General features: G+C 38.2%; 1 protein-coding gene across 1 annotated transcript; it reads left to right on the top strand.

Moving 5' to 3' along the window:
* The first annotated feature begins 69 nt into the window (after nt 1-69).
* LOC131436963 (mucin-2-like) lies at nt 70-27,830 on the top strand. The gene is made up of 2 exons (XM_058605973.1): nt 70-1,130; nt 26,645-27,830. Exons 1-2 carry the CDS (start codon nt 141-143, stop codon nt 27,782-27,784), a joined length of 2,130 nt encoding a protein of 709 aa, XP_058461956.1. The 5' UTR covers nt 70-140; the 3' UTR covers nt 27,785-27,830.
* The last annotated feature ends 14 nt before the right edge of the window (nt 27,831-27,844 follow it).

The following is a 27,844-nucleotide window of genomic DNA, read 5'->3' on the forward strand; positions in this document are numbered from 1 at the left end:
ATATGATTGCAGATTATTGATTTTCTATAAAAGCAATCGAAGTTGCCTGATTGCAAGCAAGTACAGATTTTGAAAACAGTTTTAACGGAATGAATGTAGATTGATAGTGTCAAAAACTTTACTGGATTGCACGAAGAGACATGATAATACAGTCGGCGTTGGGTGCCGCCACCCTTTTGTTGAGCTTTTATGGTGTGGTAGAGTCTGCAGACATCTGTGACAATAAGTCCATTAGGAAGCACTGGTCCGACTGTCGAAAATTTGTCGAATGTGGAATAAACACTACCGTAGTTTTTCAATGTCCAGAGCGTAGCTATTTCAATCCATACACATTGGTTTGTGATTTCGCGATGTATCATGACTGTTTGGTAGACCCAGATATGGACATAAACATATTTGATCCTCGAAGTATTATGGAAGCTACAACTGGTGTATTAACTACAAGCACGATCTGTAACAATGAACCACTAGGAACTAAAATCAGGCACCCAGATGACTGTAGTAGGTTCTATCACTGTGCTCCTTCTGGTGCCTTTCTGTTCGATTGTCCCGCTCCTTTACATTTTTGTACGATATCAAATGTGTGTAACTGGCCGGAATTCGTTGACTGCTATGTTGGATCTTCTACTACCGCGAACCCGTCTACTACCACGGATTTCACGGTCTCTCCTCCTCCGGGGGATGAAAACAACTGCTCAGCTAATTGTATTCCTGACAATCGTTGCCCTTTGGATTGTGAATTCGATTCAATAATCAAACTACCTCACCCAAGCCGATGTGATGTATATCTGCAATGCAACGGTGGATGCGCCTGTGTAAAGAATTGTTCGGAAGGTTTTTATTGGAGTACCGTCTTGGGCAGGTGCGTTGAAAGGTATAGATCGGATTGTGAAGAAATTGAACGCCCGGAATGTCCGATATGTACACCAGATGAGAGGTGTCCCTTGGATGACGATCCGGATAACATAGTCAAACTTCCACATCCAGATAGATGTGATGCATACTTGTTGTGTCACGAAGGACACGCTTGTGAGATCGAATGTGAAGAGGGACTTGAATTCAATCCAGAAGAGGAAATATGCGATGATCTAGGGGAATGTGTGATAACAACAACACTAACTACAGGAACAGTAAGTGATTGCATTAGTCGATTAACAATGTTTATGATGAAAAACCTCTTTGTGTATAACTTGTTCGTGATATCCGATTTATATTCTTAATTAAGATGTTGCATTTCAGAGTGGGTACTCCTAGCTGTTTGTATCTTGGCGGCTTGCCGATTTCCGAGAAAACAAGATACATTACTATCACTCAAAATCACAGAAAATCTAAAACCATCTCCATCTTCTTTTTCTTAGTGGCATCACCTCATATAACTATAATGCCATTTAGTTATGATGTGGAACACATCTTTGTTTTCTATATAGAGGTGCAAATTAGATATTCTAGAAAAAATACCTGTAACGGATTGTTACCAAACTTGGCACTGGTACTTCTTGCATTTCAGAGATCGCCATAGGGATATTTTTGTAGGGAAGAGAGCGTAGTAAGTGTCATTAACAAAGGGGGTCATACACAATTTTCTGATTTGACGAGAATCGGTACTTATAGAAGACCATAGATTCTTTTTGCACAACTTAAGTTACGATTACATTAACCAGTTTGTCGGCACGAACTTGCGCAGTTTGACTGTAATATAGGGTAATCGGTTTGCAGTTGTCTGCAAGCAGTTAAAATCGGTTTGACTGTCCATCTGTATGCAGTCAAAGTGTGCAGATTCTCTGTGACAATGTAATCATAGTGTGATCATAGTCGACAGACAAACAGTTGATGACTGTACGGACAAATTGGACTGTTTCTGAAACTGTTGTGCAGAAGTTGTCTGCCACAGATTCTATGACAACCAAAAACTTGTTTATTTCATCCAAACACAAAACAGAACGTTCCAGCGCCATACTTCTGGAATGCCATTGTACTTTATTGTGAAAAAGTTCAGAAAATTCAGTATCAATTTCTTTTAAGAATTCCTTTGCTTCTTGAAATAAAACAAAAAAAAATGTTTGCGTATCAATTAGTACAACCAACAATCAATCAAATGAAACAGTTTTGCTATTGCAGGTACTTTTGCAACCGGTGTAAATGAAGTCGGTTCGAATGACCATCCATTAACATGACTTACAAATTGTATTAATTTTAGTCAATTTTATATGATTCAGTCATAGTACTTAAAACGACAGTTTGATATTTTAAATACTTATAATTTTAAAAATGGCAAAAATTAAATTTTATTTGTACTTAAATTTTGAACAAATTATTTGAACCTAAATTTGTGAATATCGATCACGCGACGTCTACAAAAAGTGAGTGAGTTTCATTTTTCAGTATATAACCACTATTTCCGGTGCTCCAGGAATAGGGACCCAGTATAGCCCAATGGTCGTTGGATATGAAACTGCGGCTTTTTAGTTCTATTCACAAATATTGTTTATTTTACAAAAAAAGTACTTGAAACTCGGTCGAAATCGATTAACGAGTATTAGACACCACTTCTATCTCTCAACAACGTGCCGTCAATGCCGTCATTTCCGGTCGAAATAATGAAGCTTATCGCACATTTCCTGGAATTCAATAAAGAAATTGCTACTGAATTTTCCGAGCTCTTCCTTCACGATAAAGTGCAATGGCTTTTCAGAAGCACGAAGCTGGAACGTTTTGCTTTGTACTTGGATGAAATAAAAATATTTCTTAATGAGAAAAGTATTAGCCACTCTAAATTTAAAAAATCTGAATCGTAGCAAAACATTTACTTACGTGGAAAATTTTCCAGAGTTCGCAAATATTTACCGAAATTCATTCCGTTATACCATATCTGAAAGAGCTTGGACTAGAGACAACCTTCCCAAAATTTCGACCCTTTAATTTTCATATTTACGGAGGTAGAATGATTCTTTGGATTTCCATCGCATTTGGTTTTTTAATCTACCACTCCATTTACAATTTTTTTATCGAATAGCCACGCATTGGCTTAGCACCATTTCAATTCCTATGAAGAGGTCGAAAATTGGATGTCTGATCGGCGAGGCATTCACAAATTGCCAGAAAGATGGTCACCATATGTAGAAAACAAAATTTGGTTTTTTTAGTTTCGCATTATAAATAAGCATTTCATTTTAACAAAAACACGCTCACTTCATACTTGGTTAATGAATACTTTTTAGATACATTGAAGAGCTTCGATTTCATATTTTTTAAAAGTTCAGTATTTGACTTTTATCAAACTAATAACCAATCCACCATAAGCCTACGTGTCTAAGAAAATTTGTCTAAAGTTTGAGCGAATCCAATACCTATGTTTTATATTTAAAAAAAAGGTAGAAAAGAAACCGAAGCACATTTATGTACTTAAAATTTATTTGATCACTACTAAAAAAATCTAGAGTTGTATTAAATTCGGTTCGGTTTCGAAAGTGTGATATCTCAAAAAAAATTTAAAAATTCGTGAACATTCTCGACATGCATTTCCATAACTTCGTTAAAATGGCAGTTCAAGAATAAAAAATTTTGGGAAATTTTTTTGAAGTCCAAGCGACTTCAAATGTAGTACAAAGTGGTCGCAGTTCGACAGTTAATTTTCATAGAATATCAAATCTACAGAGGTTCAGTAATTTTAATACGATTTAATGATTTGAATCAAATGCTACAATCCAAAAATGGAATCAGAACGAGTTGGCTCAATTGAAATGATCGATGGTGGTTCAATGCATAATTCGCTGCTCTTATTAGCCAGTTGTCATATGTTCGAGCCCCAACCTGGAAGGATCCTTAGTGTCAGTAGAATCGTTGTACTAGCCGTGCAATTATCCTCTACGCTAAGGACGGATGCGGGGTCTGTTGAAAGACCAATGCCACAATAGGAATGTAATGCCCAAGACTTTGTTTTGACACTTTCCTCTGGTTACTTGTAGATTCGTGCCATAAATTTGACAGCAGTTGCACTTAAAACTGGGATGGGTTTTACTTCAAGCGACTGCAAGGAAAGAAAACCCAGTCTATGTTTTGAAATAAGAATGGCTTTTCTCCGAACATTAACCGAATAAACCAAATAAATAACCGATAAATTATGTAATTTTCAATTTCTAAGACAATATTGCAACAAAACCAGTGAACGTGCTGACACGAATTTTTTCAGTATTGTTATAGAAAAAATTGAAGATAAATTTGACAACAGATTTCAGCAATTCGAAGTCAAATAATTTTGACGCATATCGTACGATTAGTTTTTGATTGGCGTCTATACAAAGAAGTTGAAAAATTTTCGTGTTGCGATTTTTATTATGGATGAAAATTTAGAACAACTGCTCGCCTTCGAAGCGCCATTCGGTCGATTGTTGTGCGGTTTCGACGTCATATTCATAGATTCACACCTCATCACCAGTTATGATGCATTCGATAAATGTGGGGTCACTATCTGCGTTGGAAATCATCTCTTTGGCCACATCAACACGACGCTGTTTTTGAATGAAATTCAGCTTTTTTGGCACCAGCCGAGAAGCGACGCGTTTCAAACCCAAAACTTCAGTTAAAATGTGTTCGGCTGATCCATAAGAGATGCCCAACAACACAGCAATCTCTCTAATCGGTACAGAACGATTTTGCAACACGATTTGCTTCGCCGATTCAATGTTTTCTTCAGTAACAGATGTTAGACGGCCAGGAATCTCATCATGATCCAAGCTTGTATGACCACCTTTGAAGCGTTTATACCACTCGTATGCCGATTCACCAAAGGCCTTTTCTAACATTTTCAACGTTTCGGAACACTTAAATCCATTTGCAACAAAAAATTTGATGCACGCACGTTGTTCTAAATTTTCATTTATTATAAAAATAACCACACGAAAATTTTTCAACTTCTTTGTATAAACTAATCGTACGATATGCGTCAACATTTGACAGAATGTGTATAAAAGTGTTGCCAACGTTGAGAGAATAAAAGTTTACCGATTGGATAAGCGCGGGAATTTTAAAATGAAAATTCCGGTTCTTTTTTGATCATAAGGTAGACTGCTGATGCTCGAGTAGATCTTAAGACCTGTTTTCAGTTCATGGATGGCTGAGAACCCATCAGGAACAGCTATAAAAAGACAAGTATGCAATGTGTAGCTCTAAAAGTATGAACCACAATCAAAACAGGCATAAGCCGTTATAGTTCTTGCTGTCACACACTGTAGTCTCTAAGGACAATACTCCAAATAGTTCTTGGATATTGGAACATCTCCTAAGCATTTCCATAGTCTCAGAACATACTCAGAGTTATGGACTTTTATCTATGGCTATCTCATTCTACGAAGACGCAAGAGCTCGGCGCATAGGCCCTAGATATCTACTTCGATTCATTTCAAAACTTGACAAAACATTCTTGAAATGTTTCGTTATGATAAATTATAAAAGAAAAAATATATTTTTTTATGTTAGACCCTGCGGGCTCCCTGGAGTAATAAATTGTTTCCATTGCACAGTAGTCCGGATCCACAATTTAGGGGGACAAAAACATTTGTGGCTAAGCCTTATATTTTAGAGCTATGATGTCTTCAGAACAAATCATCAGTGAAAGATAAGCCATATTTTGAAGCATATGGTATTAGCATATGGTTCTAATTATTAGGGTGATCCAAAAATTATTTTCCGTATTTTTAAACTGTTATATCTAACATTGGAAAAAAAATCGGTTTCTTTCATTTGATAGAAAATACTTTCGAGCATGTTTATAAAAAAAATGGCGGAGGAGACATTTTTTTAAATTTTTTAAATTGTGTTCAAACATTGGGTTTTTCCAGTGAAAAATGCTCTTTCATGTAAGACATTTATTAGCTATATATATTAAAATAATGTATTGCTGTCTTCTAGCATGTCAAAACTAATTCAGCTGCATAATCGGGAAGATGGAGTACACTCACGTTGGTTGTTACTTTATTCGATAATGCTATTACAGGATCAGACGTTAAAAGAAATCGTTTGAATACATCCTCTAGATTCACTGAACGATTGAATTTCTGCGGATGGAACTGCCTATACTTGCGAATTGATTTATGTCGACTCTCCTGCGCTTCGTTACTGTACATACCAATAGGTAGCAAAGGGAGCGGGTCATTGCGCCGAAAGCCATTTCGCCGAAAGTCGTTTCGCCGAATGCCATTTCGCCGAAAGTCGTTTCGCCGAATAGGTCATTTCGCCGAAAGTCGTTTCGCCGAAAGGGTCATTTCGCCGAAAGGGTCATTTCGCCGAAAGGGTCATTTCACCGAAAGGGTCATTTCGCCGAAAGGGAAATTTCGAATACATAATTATTTTTTATGCCTCCTGTATAACTGATGTGGCGCAGCCACATAACCGAAGCCAAGATGGCTCGGCGGCATAAAGCCGCCGAGTCGACGCCGGCTGAGTTGGCCGCCGACCCGCCGTCGGAAGCGGCGGCCTCTTGCATACAAACCTGTAACCGCCTCGTTTGCCCGGTCTACTCAAAGCTAGGTTTCTTTGCTTTAGTTAGGTCCGAACGAGCGGTAGCGAGGTCGGACAGCACACGAATCAAATCGATGTGGCGAAGCCGCATTAAATATTTTTTTATTTAGTAAACGGAAAATACCACATACATTTGCTTGGTAGATACCTATGGAATTACTTTGATGATTAGTAGTCAACAAGTTTCTTTGGGAACTCCGTTCTGAGGTTCATGAATCAATCTTTATTCAAGAAGTACAATTGTAGGTCGACAAAACGGGCGTCACGTTATTATCTTTAATTTGTCTTTATTTTAAATCGATTTCCATTACGATTTTAAGACATTTGTAGGAATCGGTGAAATGACCCTTTCGGCGAAATGGCTTTCGGCGAAATGACATTCGGCGAAGTGACCCATTCGGCGAAATGACATTCGGCGAAATGACCCTTTCGGCGAAATGACCCTTTCGGCGAAATGACTTTCGGCGAAACGGCTTTCGGCGAAATGGCTTTCGGCGACATGACCCTGATCCGGTAGCAAAGCATGTTTTATAATTGCAGTCCCATGCACCAGAATGTCTTACATGAAAGAGCATTTTTCACTGAAAAAACCCAATGTTTGAACATGCTCGAAAGTATTTTCTATCAAATGAAAGAAACCGATTTTTTTTTTTCATTTGCTCCAATGTTAGATTCAGCAGTTTAAAAATGATCTGTTTTTGAACTAGTTTTGCTCATAACTTAAGTTCAGAAAACGTTACCTGAATGCGCTAGTCATTAAAAAATTGGTTTCAACAAACTCTAAAAGATATTCAAAGACACCAAAATCGAGAAGTGAAAATTAAAAAAGCTAGAGCAAAAAATCTGATTTTTTTTAGGAACACCCTAAGTTGCTCTATTAAAATAGCTGTAACACTGAAACCGTTTTCCTACAATTTTGCCGAAGGATGCAGTCCTCTATCTCAACACATACGCAAAATAATTTTTGGATCACCCTAATAATAAGAACCACCCTAATACCATATGCTTCAAAATATGGCTTATCTTTCATTGACCATTTGTTGAAGACATCACAGCTCTAAAGTATAAGGCTAAGCCACAAATGTTTTTGTCCTCCTAAATTGTGGATCCGGACCATCGTGGAGGTTTAACAGCTACAAAATGGCGGATTTTTTCGTGAAAACTCGTGGTTTTCACTTTGAACAACCACCACAAATTAAAAAAATTAAAAAAAATCAAACAGAAATGTTGGGGTCTAGGAAAACTTCTACTCTAACTATGCTGCATTCATTTGTTCACTTCTGATGAGTATGCGCTGAGATACAGTGGACACCGCAAATTATGATTTTTAAGAAGCGTTCTCGAAAATACCTCATCACCGACTTATTTCTCAATACTTTTCCACGAAAAAATTACAAAATGTTGTTCGAATGATACTTTTTATCATGCAAAACATTTGAATTTATTTTCATTCAGTAAAAACCATTCAAGCGAAGAGGTTGTGTTTCGATTGTACTGGCTCGTGAGTTAACGGCTGCTACCGAGACAATTCTAAGCTTCAGGTAGTTAAACTGCCCATAGCAAACGCAATATTCGGGGCGTTTCCTGACTGGAAAGCTAGCAACGAAGGCCATCCCGTTCATACGCACAGAGGTGTAGAAACACAGAGGTGCGAGAGCATAGAAGTGACGAGTCACAGAGGTGCCATCGCATAAAGGTGCGAAGACAAAGGGGTGCAAAGGCACAGAGGTGCTAAAGCAACCCAGTGCTGATCTACCAGGTACCAGAATTTGTACGCTGCGTAGGATCAAAAGAGACGGCATATATCGCGAGGTGCTACACTGCAAGCATCGCATTTGATCGCCACCAAGAGCAAAAGCACTGTACCTGGGGTCAGGTACAGGCAGCACAGCAAGTGCAGTGGTGTTCACAACGACGGCAGAGCAACTGAGATAGCAGTAAACGACAGAAGACTGCCAATTGGAAACAGCAAATGACTGCCAATTGGAAACCGTTGGAAGAGCTTCACGTCGTTCTTCACGATAAAGGAACAGAGACAGCTACAAGGTAGATTTAATTTAATTTATTTTTTATTTCTTATATCTGAAATTTTACTAAGAATAAGTTTTTATTTTGGTATTATTAATTTACAAAAAAAATTAATGTAATGGATGATCTCATGGAAGATCATCCGAATCCGATTCCGGATACTAGTAAAAGTTTAAATACTCCGAGGGCTAAACATTATCCACAGGGTACCACTGGGCCATGGATAGTCTATCTTCGAAAAAAAGAAAAGATTTTAAATTTGAAGCAAATTACCAAGGATTTGACATCACATTTCTCTGAAGTTAAAGAAATATGTAAAGTTAATAGAGATAAAATTCGAGTTGTTGTCAACGACTTGAAACAGGCGAACGAAATTGTAACCTGTAAATTATTTTCTGTTGAATATCGAGTTTACATTCCATCGAAGGAGGTGGAAATTGACGGTGTTGTGACTGAAGCAAGTCTGACGGCCGATGATTTACTTAAAAATGGAGTTGGTCGTTTTAAAAACTCCATGCTTGAGGGAGTTAAGATACTCGAGTGCAAGCAATTGTACTCAGCATCTATTGTCGATGGAAAAAAGTCGTATCGTCCCTCAGATTCGTTTCGTGTAACATTTGCCGGATCTGCGTTGCCTAGCCATGTCTATATCGATAAAATTCGTCTTCCTGTTCGGCTTTTCGTACCGCATGTTATGAATTGCACGAACTGTAAAAAATTCGGGCATACAGCTACTTACTGTAGTAATAAGTCCAAATGTATCAAATGTCAAGGGCCTCATAAGGATAATCTTTGCGATAAAGATGTTGAAAAATGTGTTTATTGTGGGGAGAGACCTCATGATGATCTTTCAGTATGCGCTGCATTTAAGTTGCGTAAAGACAAAATGAAGCTTTCTTTAAAAGCACGGTCTAAGCGCACATATGCAGAAATGCTTAAAACGGTCATACATGTCTCCCCCTTGGAAACCGAAAACGGTTTTTCAAATCTTATGGAGCCAGAGGAATCTGACTCCGACGGAAATAGTGAAGATACCTCGTTTGTCACTCCTCAAGGGTCTGTTAAGAGGAGATTAACAAACCACAAAATACCTAAAAAGACACCTAAAATTACATCTTCAAAAAAAGATCCCCGTGTTAAAGCTAAAAAGCCAAATTTAAAACCAAAAACTGTGCCTCCTGGTTTGTCAAATTCACAAACCAATCCAGGAACTAGCTCAAGAAAAGACAATAATCCAGTGGGCTCCGTTTCACATTCACCAACAGGATTACTTAAGTTTTCGGAAATTGTAGAATGGATTTTCGCAGCATTCAATATTTCTGAACCTCTAAAGACTATCATAACGGCATTCCTTCCAATAGCTAGAACTTTTTTGAAACAGTTATCAGCTCAATGGCCAGTTCTTTCAGGTTTTGTATCATTTGATGGATAATTTATCATCCGCCGCAAATGATTCAATCACTGTTCTGCAGTGGAATTGTCGAAGCATCATGCCAAAACTTGATTCATTTAAAGTTTTGTTGCATAGTCAAAAATGTGATGTATTTGCTTTATGCGAAACATGGCTTACATCAAACACAGCCTTAAATTTTAATGACTTTAACATTATACGTCTCGATAGAGACTCTCCGTATGGTGGAGTGCTTTTAGGAATTAAGAAATGTTATTCCTTTTATAGATTAAATATTCCTTCGACTTCTAGTATAGAAGTTGTTGCTTGTCAAATAAACATTAAAGGAAAGGACATTTGCATTGCTTCAGTATATATTCCTCCAAGAGCTCAAGTTGGACAACGACAGCTTAATGAAATTGTCGAAGCCCTTCCTGCTCCACGTTTGATTTTAGGAGATTTCAATTCGCACGGAATGATGTGGGGTTCCGTTTACAATGATAGCAGATCATCCTTAATATATAATATTTGCGACAATTTTAGCATGACGGTACTAAATATGGGTAGCATGACACGGATCCCAAGACCTCCTGCACGTCCAAGTGCATTAGATTTATCTCTTTGCTCGACTTCAATTCGACTAGATTGCACCTGGAAAGTATTTCCTGATTTACACGGTAGCGATCATTTACCAATCATCATCTCAATTAGCAGTAACGAAGGCATTGCTTATTCAGTTAATATTCCATATGATTTGACAAAAAATATTGACTGGATTAAATACCAAAGTAATATTTCAAGTGCCTTAACTTCAATGGAAGAGCTCCCCCCACTTGAAGAATATGACTTCCTCGTTTGTTCGATTCTGGAGGCCGCAGAACAAGCCCAAACCAAACGATTTCTTGGTCCATCGTCTAAAAGAAGGCCTCCAAACCCTTGGTGGGACAAAGAGTGCTCAGATGCTAAGCACGCGAAACAAAATGCCTTCAAGACGTTTTTAAAACGAGGAGGAGGAACTCCTCAGAATTTTGAAAAATTCTTGACTTTAGAAACCAAGTACAAGAGCATACTTCGGGCCAAGAAATGTAGCTATTGGAGACATTTTGTCGAAGGTTTGTCAAGAGAAACCTCAATGAGCACTCTTTGGAATACGGCCAGACGAATGAGGAATCGTAACGTAGGAAATGAGAGTGAGGAATACTCGAACCGATGGATATTTGATTTTGCGAGGAAAGTTTGTCCAGATTCTGTTCCTACGCGTAGCATTATTAGGGAATCTTTTTCAAATAATGGTTCCATTGATAGCCCCTTTTCAATGATGGAATTTTCCATAGCACTCATGTCTTGTAACAATAACGCTCCTGGGTTGGACAGAATTAAATTCAACTTGGTGAAGAATCTGCCCGACCTCGCAAAAAGACGTTTGTTGGAATTGTTCAACAAGCTTCTTGAGCAAAATATTGTTCCACCTGACTGGAGGCAAGTGAAAGTTATCGCCATTCAAAAGCCGGGGAAACCAGCTTCCAATCACAACTCATATAGACCCATCGCGATGTTGTCCTGCATCAGAAAATTGTTCGAAAAAATTATTCTACGACGTCTCGACACTTGGGTCAAGACGAACGGTTTGTTGTCAGATACTCAGTTTGGCTTCCGTAGAAATAAAGGGACGAATGATTGCCTTGCATTACTTTCGTCTGACATCCAAATTGCCTTCGCTCAAAAGCAACAAATGGCATCTGTATTTTTAGACATTAAAGGAGCATTTGATTCAGTTTCCATTGATGTTCTTTCAGACAAGCTTCACCAACATGGACTCCCAGCGGTTATAAATAATTATTTGCACAACCTTTTGTCAGAGAAACGCATGCATTTTTCACATGGCGATTTGGTAACATTCAGAATTAGCTACATGGGTCTACCGCAAGGCTCTTGCCTCAGTCCGCTCCTCTATAATTTTTACGTGAATGACATTGACAGCTGTCTAGTATCCCCATGTACACTAAGACAATTGGCAGATGATGGCGTAGTTTCAGTTACTGGACCCAAAGCTATTGATCTGCAAAAACCATTGCAAGATACCTTAGATAACTTGTCCGTTTGGGCTGTCCATCTGGGTATCGAATTCTCTGCGGAGAAAACAGAGCTGGTCGTCTTTTCAAGAAAGCATGATCCCGCGCAGCTTCAGCTTCATATGATGGGAAGAATGATCCAACAGGTTTTGACTTTCAAATACCTCGGGGTGTGGTTTGATTCCAAATGCACGTGGGGAGGACACATTAGGTTTCTGATAACAAAATGCCAACAAAGAGTAAATTTTCTTCGAACAATAACCGGATCTTGGTGGGGTGCTCATCCGGAAGATCTAATAAAATTGTATCAGACAACGATACTTTCAGTGATGGAATATGGATGCGTTTGCTTTCGTTCCGCTGCAAACTCTCATATTATCAAATTAGAGCGAATTCAATATCGTTGTTTGCGAATTGCTTTAGGGTGCATGCATTCGACACATACAATGAGTCTTGAAGTTCTGGCGGGAGTTCTTCCATTGAAGGATCGCTTTTGGGAGCTTTCGTCGCGACTGCTAATAAGATGCGAGGTACTGAATCCCCTAGTTATTAATAACTTCGAAAGGCTAGTTGAGCTTCAATCTCAAACAAGATTCATGACTGTATATTTTAACCATATGTCACAGGAAATCAACCCTTCAAGATATATTCCTATCCGTGTCAGCCTCCTAAATGTCCCTGACTCAACTTTATTTTTCGACACATCCATGCAGCGCGAAGTGCGTGGAATTCCGGAACACCTACGCTCGTTGGAAATCCCAAAAATATTTACAAGTAAGTTCAGGCATATCGACTCTGAGAAAATGTTTTACACGGACGGATCGCGAATTGAAGAAGCGACAGGGTTTGGTATGTTCAACAATAATGTTTCGGTCTCCTTTAGGCTTCAAGAACCTGCATCTGTTTATATAGCAGAGTTAGCAGCAGTTCATTATAGTTTGAGTGTAATCGTCACATTATCTCCAAACCATTATTTTCTTTTCACAGATAGTCTGAGTGCAATTGAAGCCATTCGCTCAAAGGCTGCTGGCAAAAATGAACCTTTTTTCTTGGGCAAAATAAAAAAGTGCCTGAACGTCATATTGAATAATAATTATCAAATCACAATAGTTTGGGTCCCGGCTCATTGCTCCATTCCAGGCAATGAAAGAGCCGATATTTTAGCCAAACGTGGTGCTATTGAGGGTGAAATTTATGAGAGACCAATTGCTTTCAATGAATTCTATAGCGCGTCTCGCCAAAGAACACTTGGCAGCTGGCAAGCTTCTTGGGATAAAGATGATCTGGGTCGGTGGATGCACTCAATTATTCCTAAAATATCGACAAAGGCATGGTTCAGGGGATTGGATGTGAGTAGAGATTTCATTCGTGTGATGTCCAGACTCATGTCCAATCACTACACGTTAGATGCACATCTCCTTCGAATTGGACTTTCCGAGACTAATCATTGTGCTTGTGGCGAAGGTTACCGCGATATTGACCATGTTGTTTGGACATGCGTGGAGTATCGTGATGTCAGATCTCAACTAATAAATTCCTTGCGTACCCAAGGGAGACTATCCAATGTCCCAGTTCGCGACATTCTTGCTTGTCGTGACGTTCCTTACATGAAACTTTTTTATTATTTCATTAAGTCCATTGGAGTTCCAATTTAAATTTTATTTTATGTTAGATTGTTTTCTCTTCCATGAGTTCAACCAATAGCCAGCTATCTTATATTAAATAAAAGTGATGAACTGATACAAACAAACCTGAAATAGTTATAAGATCATGTACAAAATAAATGTATTTCATTTAATGTAATTTATAATAGCAACTCGCTTGATAAAAACAGTGTTTAGATTAACTAATGAATACCAACATACTAATAGGATATTCGAAATGTATTAGGTTTAAAGTACTATGTATTGTAGATGCCACGGCGAAGAAAAACTTATGTATATTGCCTATGAAATAAACGTATTTATGAAAAAAAAAAAAATTTGAATTTATTTTGTTGAACGATAATTCTGGAAAAAAAATCGCAAAAATGATGATATTTTCATCGTTTAGACCCCCTCTCAAAACTACATTTGAGGCCTCCGATAAACAACGCTGAACAAATTGTAAAATTAACATGCGAATGTAATTATGTAATAAAAACCGCGAATATGTTATCGCAGAGACGATACTCGAACCCGTAGCTAACTCCTAACCGTGAAAATTGTTTTACCAATTAAACTACCCTGCATATGAAAACACACGAAGAAAAAGTCCAATTGATTAGATGGAAACCGGGTATTGGTCAGGTTCGGGTAAAAAAAGAGATATGTTTGTCGGGTTCGGGTTTAGAAGGAAAAGTAATCCCGGGTTCGGGGACGGGTATAGCGTGATGGGTTAGTCGATACCTTTCACGCAGCCCACCTGGATTCGATCCCCAACACCGCACATAGGGTCAGAAAGCTTTCTTGGCATGAAGAGGCGAATGACCTTCAGGCTAAAACCTCTACAATTGAAACAAAAAACTACAAGGAGCAACCCCATTGGGTTGTTCGAGCCATTGATGTGGAACAAGGCAACCAAAATTTCTAATGATCGACATTTTTAATCAAAGAGTTCAATCAATCGTCGCACTTTTGACTCCGCAATTGCTCGAGAGTCTACCTAGATTGATCTTTATTAGGAATGAACACCAAACACGCCAACCCAGAATAAAGACTCTGTTTGTCTTGATTTGTATTTGTTTTATAGTCGAAGAAATTACATCAATATTCCAAATGTATGCAATTATATTTTTGTACATATTTCGCCAAGTTTAGATGGAAATTTTGAAAAATTTGTCAAAACCATACAAACCTTTGAGTAGCTTTTATCAATATGTAGGGCAAAAATGGCTGCAAATTTCGGAGGGTTTTCCGAGTCTTATCAAAAATAGCTTTGAAAAATGAGTGTTTTTGTGATCTTTCACAATCATTTGGAAAAATGATGCGATGATATTTCTTTTTTTTTCAAAAAAACTTTATTATGACTACAAAGATTACATTCGGACACATTTTTGGAAAACCTTTTCACGCTTTTCATAGAAAATCAACGAATTTCAAAAGTTTCAACGAAATCGGGTGTATGAAATTCGTTGATATTCCATGAAAAGCGTGAAAAGGTTTTCCAAAAATGTGTCCGAATGTGATCCTTATAGCAAGCATAGGGTTTATTTGAAAAAAAAAATCATACCATCGAATTATTTTTTGAATAATTGTGAAAGATAACAAAGAAAACTGAATTTATCAGAGCTATTTTTGATAAGATTCGGAAAATTCTCCGAATTTTTCAGCCATTTTTGCCCTACGCGCATGGTACTTGAACGATGGGCTTGAAGCACTCAAAATTTACTCTGGGGTAGTTGCAAAATTTCTCAGGCAAAAACGACATAATATGGAATTTCATCCGAACTCGCATGACACAAGATTAGAGCATACTAATTAAAGCTTCAAATCGTTTTAAAGCGCTTTCAGTCTTGCTGTCTAGCATGCTACACGTAGGATTGAAACGTTAGCTTTTTTGCATAAATATCTGTTTATTAATCTTATTTTTGTGTATTACATCAACGTTTTACAGTACAAGGGTCACCTTTGGCCTTTCATCTTTGTTGTTCATACGATTCGTTATTAATAATAGGTGTTTTAGTTACTCTTGTTTGACATATTAATGTTTAATCATAATATTTATTTTAATTATTAATAAAATATCTACCTACTTATAACTATACCTAACCTAATACGTACAAATTTTGAATTATTTGTATTATTAATAATTTGCATTAGATTGAGCACCTATCTTCAAATTTCGTGCAGTGTTGCTCGAATTTTTGTTCTAGTATATCCAGGGAGACCATCTCATGTACTTCACTTCACTCCAAGGGCGTAGATTTAGAATCATCTTTAAGATCTTACTTTGAATGCGCTGAAGCCTATGTTTGTGCGTTCGTGCACAGCCCCGCCAAACAGGGACTGCATATTCAATTGCGGGGTAGATGATTTGTTTATAGACAGCCATCTGATTCTTCAGGCACAGTTTAGATGTTCTACAAAACAGCGGATACAGAGACCTAATGAGTATGCTGCATTTTTGAACGATTTTATCAACATGTGACCTGAATATCAGATATCTGTCAAAGGTGAGTCCTAGATAGATGATAACTTCGTCGGACCATTGGATGACCTCATTACCGCATCGTATTCGGCATTCGTCTGATGGAACAAGTTTTGGAGATCTTGAATGTGGAAACAATATGACCTGAGTTTTTGTTGCATTGATCACAATGTTCCAGCTTGTAAAATATTCAGTTAGAGCGTCCAGACATGTCTGTAGTTTATTCTTCAGATCATTAATGACACGACCTTTGTAAAGAATGGCAATATCATCAGCAAATTGTGACAGAAAACCACCACCCGGAAGAGATGTAATGTCCGAAGTAAAAATGTTGTATAGGATAGGACCTAGAAACTGAAGACGGAAGTGCACTATTCAGAGAAACCTGGAATGCTCTATCTGCAAGATAGTTTTTGAAAATTTTAATAAGATATGTTACATGGGAAAATTATACTGATGCAGTTTAAACACCAGGCCATCGTGCCACACATTATCGAATGCCTTTTCAATTACCAATATTGCCATGGAAGTCGTTTTGGACACTGATTTGTTTTACTGGATGACGTTGTTAACCCTTGTGAATTGGTGGATGGTGGATCTTTCTTTCCGGAACCCAAACTGTTCTTTCAGTAATATATCCTGTTCATCTGTGAAAGAAAGAATTCGCCTTTGTATTGACTTTTCAAACAGCTTGGATAGGGCAGAGAGTAAGCTTATGGGCCGATAGCTCTTGGAAAAGGAAGGATCTTTCTCCGGTTTCAAAACTGGGATAACTTTAGCTAACTTCCACATTGAAGGGAAGTAGCCAAGCTCCCAGCACCTTTTTTAGCTAAGAAAACAAATGAGCGAATACTTTCAGCTGTTGAAAGTGTTGTTGAAACCGGGGGCCTTCATATTTTGGATTTTTTCATAATAGCCTTCAGGTCATTCGCAGTGACTCTACTTTCCTCAGGAACCAAGCTGTCTGATTGGTCAACCTCAGCTACGCTATCAGCAACGGTTCTTTCATGTGGACCAGTGGGATGTGGACTAACAATGTTGAGTCCTAAATCGTGAGAACACAGGCCTAGCGCATTTACCTTCTCTTCTGGTGTTATTAAAGGTATTCCTTCAGATGCGTCCTGGGGTGGCATCAGAGGAAGAATAGGCTTCGGTTTTTTCTTAAGCACCTTCGTTAAGGAAGGGCTTTGAATGTGGGAGAATTTCTCGAAGCTTTTGCTGGAAGTTCCTGTTGCAAAGCTCAGTTATCCTTTCCTGGATTATCCTAGTTAAGTTGTTATAAGAGGTTTTCTTGTCTAGGATGCCAGTTCGTTGATACTGCCTCCGGTAGATATTTCGAAGTCGGATGAGTTTCTTGGTGACACTGTCAATTTGAAGAGAGGAACTCGGCATATGTTGTACTGGAACCGTCCTATCACGAGCGACTGTGATTGAATGCTGGAAGGAAGATAGGGCCGCATCGATTTCCATCGAGGAATCTAGTGGCAAATCGATATAAATAAGTTGGTCGGCGATTTGTTGGAAATAGTTCCAGTCGGTGCGACAATAGTTCCTCCGAGGTTGAATAGGCACTGTTTCTGGTGAAGATCCCAATGTCAATTATACTGGAAAGTGGAAGAAAGAGAGCTCGTTGAAGACAACCGGAGAGCTGTCTATGACGATGTTGCTGATGAATATATCCAAAATGGAATGAACTCCCGATCTGGAAAGTCGCGTTGGTTGATCCGGAGCGAGGATGTTGTACTGTCCAGCTTCGTAATCTTCGGCAAGTACGAGAATCCGTCTCGATTCTGTCTTTTTTTTAAATAACTTTTTATTGGAATATGAGTTAAAATTAAATTATTAAGATTTAAATTGGGTGTTCAGCCACAAGTGGTGATTTTTCAGCCCTATTATATATATATATATATATATATATATATATATATATATATATATATATATATATATATATATATGTGTATATATATATATATATATATATATATATATATATATATATATATATATATATATATATATATATATATATATATATATATATATATATATATATATATATATATATATATATATATGATTTGGTTGTTACCATGAGGACATCATTTGCTTCCGGAATTCTGAGATTTTTGTGTAGGAAAAATTCTAAACCTACTTGTATTGTGTAATGGGGAAAAGGAACTTATATACTAACTTACTAACTAATACAGAGAGCGAATCGATTCAATTGAAGATTGCATCGATTTTTGTCGGAATTTGCTTATAATATTATGTGACATTACATCTAATGGTTCTATATTTGTGAGTCTGTGTAACTCATTTGTACTAAACCAGGGAGGACGCTTCAAAATCATTTTAAGAATTTTATTTTGAATCCTTTGAAGCGTTTTCTTCCTGGTGGAACAACAACTTGACCAAATTGGTACTGCATAAAGCATGGCTGGTCTGAAAATTTGTTCATAAATTAACAATTTGTGTTTTAGACAGAGCTTAGAATTTCTGTTTATAAGAGGATATAAACATTTAATATATTTATCACACATTCATTGTCTGGATTCCTTCAATGTGATCCTTAAAAGTGAGTTTTTTGTCATATGTTAAACCTAAGTATTTAGCTTGATCAGACTTTATTTAGCTTGATTGATGTCAATTTCAAGCCATTCAATTTGAGAATGTGATTATTGTTTGGTTTAAGAAAAGAAGCTCTTGGCTTATGAGGAAAGATAATTAATTGCGTTTTTGCTGCATTTGGTTTAATTTTCCATTTTGACAGATAATCACTGAAAATATTTAAACTTCTTTGTAGGCGACTGCAGATCACTCTTAGATTTCTACCTGTGGCTAACAGACTTGTGTCGTCACAGAATAGCGATTTCTGATAACCAGCGGGTAGATTTGGAAGGTCAGAAGTGAAAATATTATACAAGATTGGAGCTACGCTCGAGCCCTGCGGAACACCGGCTCGTACGGGTAGAAATTCAGATTTACAATTCTGATAGCTAACCTGAAGAGTACGATCAGTTAAATAATTTTGAATCATTTTGATCAAATAAATAGGAAACTGGAAATCAGACATTTTAGCTATTAAACCTTTGTGCCAAACACTGTCCAATGCTTTTTCTATGTCTAGAAGAGCAACTCCAGTGGATAACCCAGAAGATTTATTTGTTTTTATCATGTTCGTTACTCTGACAAGTTGATGAGTAGTTGAATGTTCATGACGAAATCCAAACTGCTCTGGTAAAAAAAAATAATTCTCATTTATATGAGACATCATTCTCAACAAGATAATTTTTTCAAAAAGTTTACTGATAGAAGAAAGTAAGCTAATTGGTCGATAACTTGATGTTTCTGCTGGGTTTTTATCAGGTTTGAGGATAGGAATTGCTTTAGCGTTTTTCCATCTTTTTGGGAAGTAAGCTAATGATAAACACTTGTTGAAAATTTTAACCAGGAGTCTCAAGGCAACATCGGGAAGATTTTTAATAAGAATATTAAAAATTCCATCATTACCAGGAGCCTTCATGTTTCTATGTTTCCTAATAATTGATTTAATTTCATCAAAATTCGTCTCAATAATGTCATCGTGTGATAACACTTGGGTTGAAATATGATCATATTTCAGTGAGACTTCATTTTCAATAGGACTCACAACGTTCAAATTAAAATTGTGGACACTCTCGAACTGCTGAACAAGTTTTTGAGCTTTTTCGCCATTCGTAAGAAGTATTTGATTTCCTTCCTTGAGAGGAGGAATTGGTTTCTGAGGTTTCTTAAGAACCTTAGAAAGTTTCAAGAAAGGTTTAGAATATGGTTTAATTTGTTCAACTTCTTTAGCGAAATTTTCATTTCGCAAAAGAGTAAATCTATGTTTAATTTCTTTTTGTATATCCTTAACTATGTTTTTCATAGCAGGATCACGAGAACGTTGATATTGACGTCGACGAACATTCTTCAACCGAATGAGCAGTTGAAGATTGTCATCGATGATAGGAGAATTTATTTTAGTTTGAGCTTTGGGAACTGAAAGATTTCTAGCTTCGATAATGTAATGATTGAAATTATCAATTGCTGTGTCGATGTCCGCAGAATTTTCTAAAATAGTTTCATGATCCACATGATTTTCATTGTGAGATTTGTAATCCAACCAATTAGCTCTATGATAGTTGGATATAGAACTAATTGGATTAATTAAAGCTTCGTTGGAAAGTCTGAATGTTACAGGAAGATGATCTGAGTCAAAGTCAGCATGTGTAATCGGTTCACTACAAATGTGACTTTGATCCGTTAGAACCAGATCAATCGCAGACGGGTTTTTCACGGAAGAGAAACAAGTCGGATTACCGGGATGAAGAACTGTGAAGTAACCAGCTGAGAGTTGATTATGAAGTATTTTACCATTACTGTTATTTTGCCTACAATTCCACTGGACATGCTTAGCATTTAGGTCCCCTATTACGAAAAATTTCGGTCGATATCTCGTATCGAGTTTTTGCAAATCGCCTTTAAAGAAATTTAATTGTTCACCGGTGTATTGGAATGGCAAATATGCTCCAGCGATGAAATAAATTCCATGAATGGTTTCAACTTCGATTCCCAAGCTTTCAATGACTTTAGTATTGAAAGAAGGCAAAATTCGATGTTTAATTTGCCGTTGGACAAAAATGGCAACTCCACTACCCATTCCAGTAAACCTGTCAAATCGATGAACCACATAATGTGGATTACTTTTCAATTTGACATTTGGTTTAAGAAAAGTTTCTGTCACAATGTCAATATGGATTTTGTGAACATTGAGAAAATTATAAAATTCATCTTCACTCGATTTCAAAGATCGAGCATTCCAATTTAAAATATTCAAATAATTATTTAACATCACTGTTAAACTTTAAATTCATTATAATATTATTTGCAAATTGCCATCCGATTTGAAATGCTTCAAAAAGTGATGAAGTCGAATTCATTCGGATGATCATTTGAAAAAGTTGATCTTGTAGGTAGATCATTTTATTTTCAGTTATATCGCCTAAATCAACGTCATTTGAAGAAGCGAATGGCATTGAAGGAATATTTGTAGGTAGACTGCCATTAGAAGAAGATGAAGGCCGAACTACCTATTAATGAATTGTTTTCGTTAGAAGATGAAGTGCAAGGCGGTCCTGTGTTTTGGTTATTTACATTAGAAGAATTAAGTGGTAGATTTCTACCTGTTATACTGGCATAACTAAAATTAGAAGAAGATGATGACGAGGTCGATCTACCTGTCAATAAATTGTTTTCGTTAGAAAAGGAATTGGCAGGCGTACCTGTTTTTTGTTTCGAATTCGAAGAAATAAGTGCCTTAGAAGAATTAGGCGTGGCATTTGTATCGTTTTTTTTTATTTATAGGTATGTTCTGTAAATTTAAGGTCGTTGATTTGACTTGTTGTCTAAGCGAACCAGCGCTTAAAATTTTTTCCCTGACAGGACATTTCAAATAATTGGATTTATGATTTCCATCGCAATTTGAACATGAAAATTTGTCAGTGGTTTCATTCATTGGACAAACGTCTTTGGAATGCGATTTACCACAATTCAAACACCGTATATCCATATGACAATTTTTGTTTCCATGGCCGAAGCCTTGGCAACGACGAAATTGCGTTAAGTTTGCAATACTATTATGCCGTTAATAATGTTCCCAATGAATTTTAATGTGGGAAATGTAACGTACTTTTTCTAAAGTTTTCAAATTGTTTACATCACTTCGATTGAAGTGTATTAAGTAAAGCTCATGAGAAATTCCAGAGCGTGGTTTAGAAGTACCATTCGCTCTTTTTTTTTCATAAGTATTACTTGGGAAGGGTCAAAACCAAGAAATTCTTTTAGTTCATTTTTAATTTCATCACTACTTTGATCATTTGATAAGCCTTTCAAGACAGCCTTGAAGGGTCTGTCTGATTTTATATCATATGAATAAAATTTATGAAGTTTCTCTGACAAATATCGGATAAGACGTTCATAATCTTCCAATCCATCAACCAAGACTCGACATTCTCCTCTTCGTCCGATTTGAAATGAGACCTTTACTTCCGGGAGAAAAGTAGAAAGCTCAGTACGGAATGCTTTGAAGTCGGAAATCATCACCGTCACTGGTGGCATGGATTATTGTTTCTTCCCAGAACGACAAACGTCCATTTTGGGAATTTTTGAAGAATTTTCTTCTATGTCGCTACAATCGGATTCAGGAAGAATCTCGTAAATATTGTTAGACGGCATAGGATCAACGGAAGGGGAATCCGTCCGTTGTCTTTTATTTTTACATTCAGATTCTATAAGATCGTGAATGTTATTAGAAAAATGTTGAATAACGGATTGTGATTTATTCCGCATTGAATTATTTTTAGCCTTAGGCTTGTTGCCTTTCCGGTTGGACGCAGGCATTTTTGAAATGAATGGAATTTTGAATAATAGTTCTTTGAATAGCTAGCCTTAAAAAAGGCTGATTAATTTCTTAGTCACTCTAATATCACTCTTTGTATCACTTAGTCACTCTAATATCACTCTTTGTATCACTTAATCGCTCTAATATCACTCTTTGTATAGCCTCAATGAAACTCTAGGTAGCCAGAAAAAATTTCCAGGAGCCAAAAGCTGGACTGTTCAACACCGACTGATCGATTCTGTATTTTGTTTCCCCACAACTCATGCCGTGCGTTCAGGTCCCCAGCAATGATGTATTTGTTCTGTCGTCGAGTGAGCATAGCCAGATCTCGCTTCAATGATGCACATGTACCATCTCGAAGATGGGTTTGTTTGGGGCAGTACGCTGCAATGATGATGATGGGTCCCATCGTCGTTGTAATCTCAATTCCGATGGCTTCTATAAGTTGCAATTTAAAGGCTGACAGAAGCCTGTGCTGAATGGGTCGTTTAATGGCAATGGCAACTCCCCCTCTTCTGGTAGTTGTCCTGTCGAGCCTGTGAATTCTGTAATTAGAAATAAAAATAGAAATTTCAGGTTTAAGATGAGTTTCAGTTAAAATAGCAATATCGGCATTCTTCTCTTGAAGAAAGCCGGACAATTCAGCAGTTTTGCTCCTGAGTGAGCAAGCATTCCAATTTACTACAACCAACTCATTATATTGCATATTCGATGATGCATTTGCCTAAGGCATTGATTTGATCTAACCGCGTTCTGCAGCTTCGTAGTTTTGTTGTCATTGTTTCAAAATTGACGATCAGTTGTTCAGCAGAGAATAAGTCACCAGAGTCATCCTTTGCTTGTGGTTGATTATTGCCGTGGGAAATTAAGTACATCCTTCTGTGGAACAGTATTAAGCGTTGATTGTTTACGGGACGCCTGTTGTCGAATTTTTGTGAACTCAGCACGTTTGGGACACGATTTGCTAGTAGATGGATGATCGCCAACGGATCAGGGTCATTTCGCCGAAAGCCATTTCGCCGAAAGCCGTTTCGCCGAATGTCATTTCGCCGAAAGGGTTATTTCGCCGAATGACATTTCGCCGAATGACATTTCGCCGAATGGGTCACTTCGCCGAATGCCATTTCGCCGAAAGCCATTTCGCCGAAAGGGTCATTTCGCCGAATCCTGAAATCGATCTGAAATCGTAATTAGAATTGATTTAAATTAAAGACGAACGAAAGATGATAGCGTTAACGCCCGTTTTGTTAACCTACCATTGAACTTCTGAATAATGATTGACTGTTGTACTCTTGAATAAAGATTGATTCATGAACCTCAGAAAGTAGTTTCCAAGAAAACTTGTTGACTATTAGCTAGTAAGCATCGAAGCAATTGCATAGGTGTATCTACTAGGCAAATGTAGGTGGTATTTTCCGTTTATTAAGTGAAAATGAAAAAATACTAATGCGGCTACGCCACATCGTTTTGGTTCATGTGCTGTCCGACCTCGCTACCGCTCGTTCGGACCTAACTAAAGCAAAGAAACCTAGCTTTGAGTAGACCGGGCAAACGAGGCGGTTACAGGTTTGTATGCAAGAGGCCGCCGCTTCCGACGGCGGGTCGGCGGCCGACTCAGCTGGCGTCGGCTCGGCGGCTTTGTGCCGCCGAGTCATCTTGGCTTCGGTTATGTGGCTGCACCACATCAGTTATACAGGAGACATAACATGCAGGAGATATGACCCTTACGGCGAAATGACCCTTTCGGCGAGATGACCCTTTCGGCGAAATGACCCTTTCGGCGAGATGACCATTTCGGCGAAATGACCCTTTCGGCGAAACGACTTTCGGCGAAATGACCCTTTCGGCGAAACGACTTTCGGCGAAATGGCATTCGGCGAAACGACTTTCGGCGAAATGGCTTTCGGCGATATGACCCGTTCCCATCGCCAACACAGTTCACACATTTTACAGCGATGTCATCTAGTAGGCAATCGTTGGTATTGTGTGATTCGGCACATTTCCCGCACCGACTTTTCATGTGGTAATTCCTCGCTCCATGGCCGTAGTTTAAACAGTTCGTGCACTGTGTGACATCGCGATGTACCGGTTTATACTTTCGATGATTATATAGAATAAAGATTTTATCGTTTTTAGTTGACTCATGCTGATGGAGCCTTCTCCAGATGAACCAGGTACAGTTGATCTCGATACTTTTTGTCCGTATTATGTCGTTTCATTTTAAACACCTTTAGTCCAGCCTCCGACAGTGCCTGCTTTAGTTCGGCTTCCATCATGTCGGGTAGTCCTCGAAGTACAACCTTCATAGGTTTGTTGGCGGCAATATCGTGTGTGAAGTATTCCGCTTTTGTCTGCTTCAGGTACAATTCCACTGCTTTGTAGTGGTTCAAAGCCGGAACAGTTATTTTGTAGCCTTCAGTACATAAACGGATTTTTTTGTTTCAATTATGGAGGCTTTAACATCTTAGGTCATTCGCCTCTTCGGACCAGAAAAACTTTCTGACCCTATGTGCGGGGTTGGGAATCGAACCTAGGCGGGCTGCGTGAAAGGTATCGACTAACCCATCACGCTATACCCGTCCCCTATAAACGGATTGTTGCCTGTAGTCCTTTGCTGATCAGCGTGTTGAAATCCTCTATTTATAGATTCAGTTGATTTGAATGTTTCGTGTTTGGACCATTTGCCACAATTTACAATTTTTTTCGTGATAAACGTGGTTTTAACAACAATCTTACATCTTTTTCTATTCGTTTCATGAAAGAATTAACAAAAATACTCAAACAAGGAAAAAGTTATAAGGAAAACAACTCTGGAGTTATTTCGTTACACAATTTTGAAGTACGTCAAAATCTTGGGTTCTGGATACGGGTAAAAGTGTTTTACCATCTCTAATGAATACCCCACTCGCTTATCAGTCATGACGTAAAATACAGCTGATAGGCAGAAAAAGGAGTTTTAAAGTTTTATAGTTCACGCTGCTTATAAAATTGATTCGAAACAAAGTTAATATTTATATGTAAATAAATTTTATGTTATATTTAACGGAAAATTAACACATGGATCAATAAGTCCCGAGACTAACAATGGAAACAACAATTTTTTTGCACATTTTTTTTTATTCATCAACATAATCACCTTTTAGGGTGATACAATGGTTCCAACGTTTTTTTTCTCGATAAACTGCTTTCTGAATCATCGACTCGTTGCAGTTTTTGTTCCATCGAAAGCAATCGCGGCACCCACTTGGAAAAAACCTTTTTCATGCTCAATTTTTCATGAAGGATAGTAAATACACTTCCATATGATATCTGTGTCATCTCAGCAATCTCACGGAGCTTCACTTTACGATCTTTCATTATTATTTTTGTCACTTCACTCACATTTTCTGGTGGAACGGCTTCCACAGGTCTACCCGAGCGTTCCGCGTCATTTGTGTCGGTACGACCACGTTTAAACTCGGTGAACCACCGACAAATCGTTGCTTTTGATGGACAAGAGTCCGGATAACATTTTTCAATCCATTGTTTCGCTTGCACGGTGTTTTTACCCATTAAAAAACAATGTTCTATCAAAACACGAAACTCGGTTTTTCCATTCTTTAAACAAACTACAAAACGACTTTACTCCAACCTCGATAACTCAGCTGTTTCTGGTCGGATCGACTTAAAATTTTGACCCGTTTCAAGCAAAGGTTAGTACTCTAGAAAGACGTGGTTACTGGTTTACTACGAGCGCCATCTCTGCTTTAGTCTCGGGACTTATTGATCCATGTGTTATATCTAATACACTGTTTAGGTTAGCATTGAGATTCAAAAGCATGTAATTTTTAGAAGTTTCTACTTTGTTTATTAGATTTTTCCTTCGGAAAATAATTTCTCGGAAACTACGCGTAATTGAAATAGAAAAATATGTATCGAATATTTTTGAATAGTTAAACGGAAAAAAATTAGGAACTAATTTTGTATGAAATGTTCTGTTTACATACACAATTTCAAAAGTGGAGGTTTGGGTATATGACATCAAGTATTTGAAGAATGTTTTCGTTCGATTACATTGCATGAATAATATAATTATTCATTTTTCAGGATGACGAAGGCAACGCAACCACGACGCCTGTTCCGACAACCACGACGCCTGTTCCGACAACCACGACGCCTGTTCCAACAACCACGACACCTGTTCCGACAACCACGACACCTGTTCCGACAACCACGACGCCCGTTCCGACAACAACGACGCCCGTTCCGACGACAACGACGCCTGTTCCGACAACCACGACGCCTGTTCCGACAACCACGACGCCCGTTCCGACAACAACGACGCCCGTTCCGACAACAACGACACCTGTTCCGACAACCACGACGCCCGTTCCGACAACAACGACGCCCGTTCTGACAACAACGACGCCTGTTCCGACAACCACGACGCCTGTTCCGACAACCACGACACCTGTTCCGACAACAACGACGCCCGTTCTGACAACAACGACGCCTGTTCCGACAACTACGCCTGTACCATGTCCAACGTGTCCACCTGGGGTATGTAAACCAGATGATCGATGCCCGATTACTTGCAACGAGTGTGAACCAGTTATGTTGCCACATCCTGAAGATTGCGGTATGTTCCTGAAATGCACCCACGGATACGCGTGTGAAATGTATTGTGTCCCAGGACTGCACTGGAGCATCATTGCAAATCGGTGCGAATGGCCTGAATTGGCCGGTTGTGATACTAGTTTAACTACAGAACTGCCCTCCACAGCCGATCCAAACTGTCCAGAAGACTATAGGTGCCCGTTGGTAAATGATCCTTCGAATCCAATTTTATTACCGCATCCAGATGATTGCACTAAATTCGTTAAATGTAATTACGGACGCGGATGCATAATGGATTGCCCGGAAGGACTACACTGGAGTGAAAAACACAACCGATGCGAGTGGCCGAATCAAGCTGGTTGCGATCCGGATATTCCTATAGAAGATTGTCCGATATGTCCGTGTTCACCGTGCCGCATGCGGCAAGACCGACATCCCTGCAGCCATAATGCTCTTTGTGCAAGGAGTTTCAACTCTAGTTTAAGTCTACCGTATCCAAAAGAATGTGGACGTTTCTATGAATGTTTAAATGGACTGGCTTGTCTTCTTGATTGCCCACGAGGTACTCACTTCAGCTCTGAACTGCAGCGATGTGAAGAGCCTAAATATGCTAATTGTATGATCCAATAAATGTTTTTTTATATGCGAGCATTGAGAAATTAAAATTTACCATAAACTATGTGTTTTATT

Source organism: Malaya genurostris, chromosome 3 (genome assembly GCF_030247185.1).
Source record: "Malaya genurostris strain Urasoe2022 chromosome 3, Malgen_1.1, whole genome shotgun sequence".
Classification (NCBI taxonomy): Eukaryota; Metazoa; Arthropoda; class Insecta; order Diptera; family Culicidae; genus Malaya; species Malaya genurostris.

Coding starts and splice junctions, on each gene's coding strand:
- LOC131436963 (XM_058605973.1), top strand. CDS start 141: ATGATAATACAGTCGGCGTTGGGTGCCGCCACCCTTTTGTTGAGCTTT. Junction 1,131..26,644: donor CAACACTAACTACAGGAACA/GTAAGTGATTGC, acceptor TTCATTTTTCAG/GATGACGAAGGCAACGCAAC.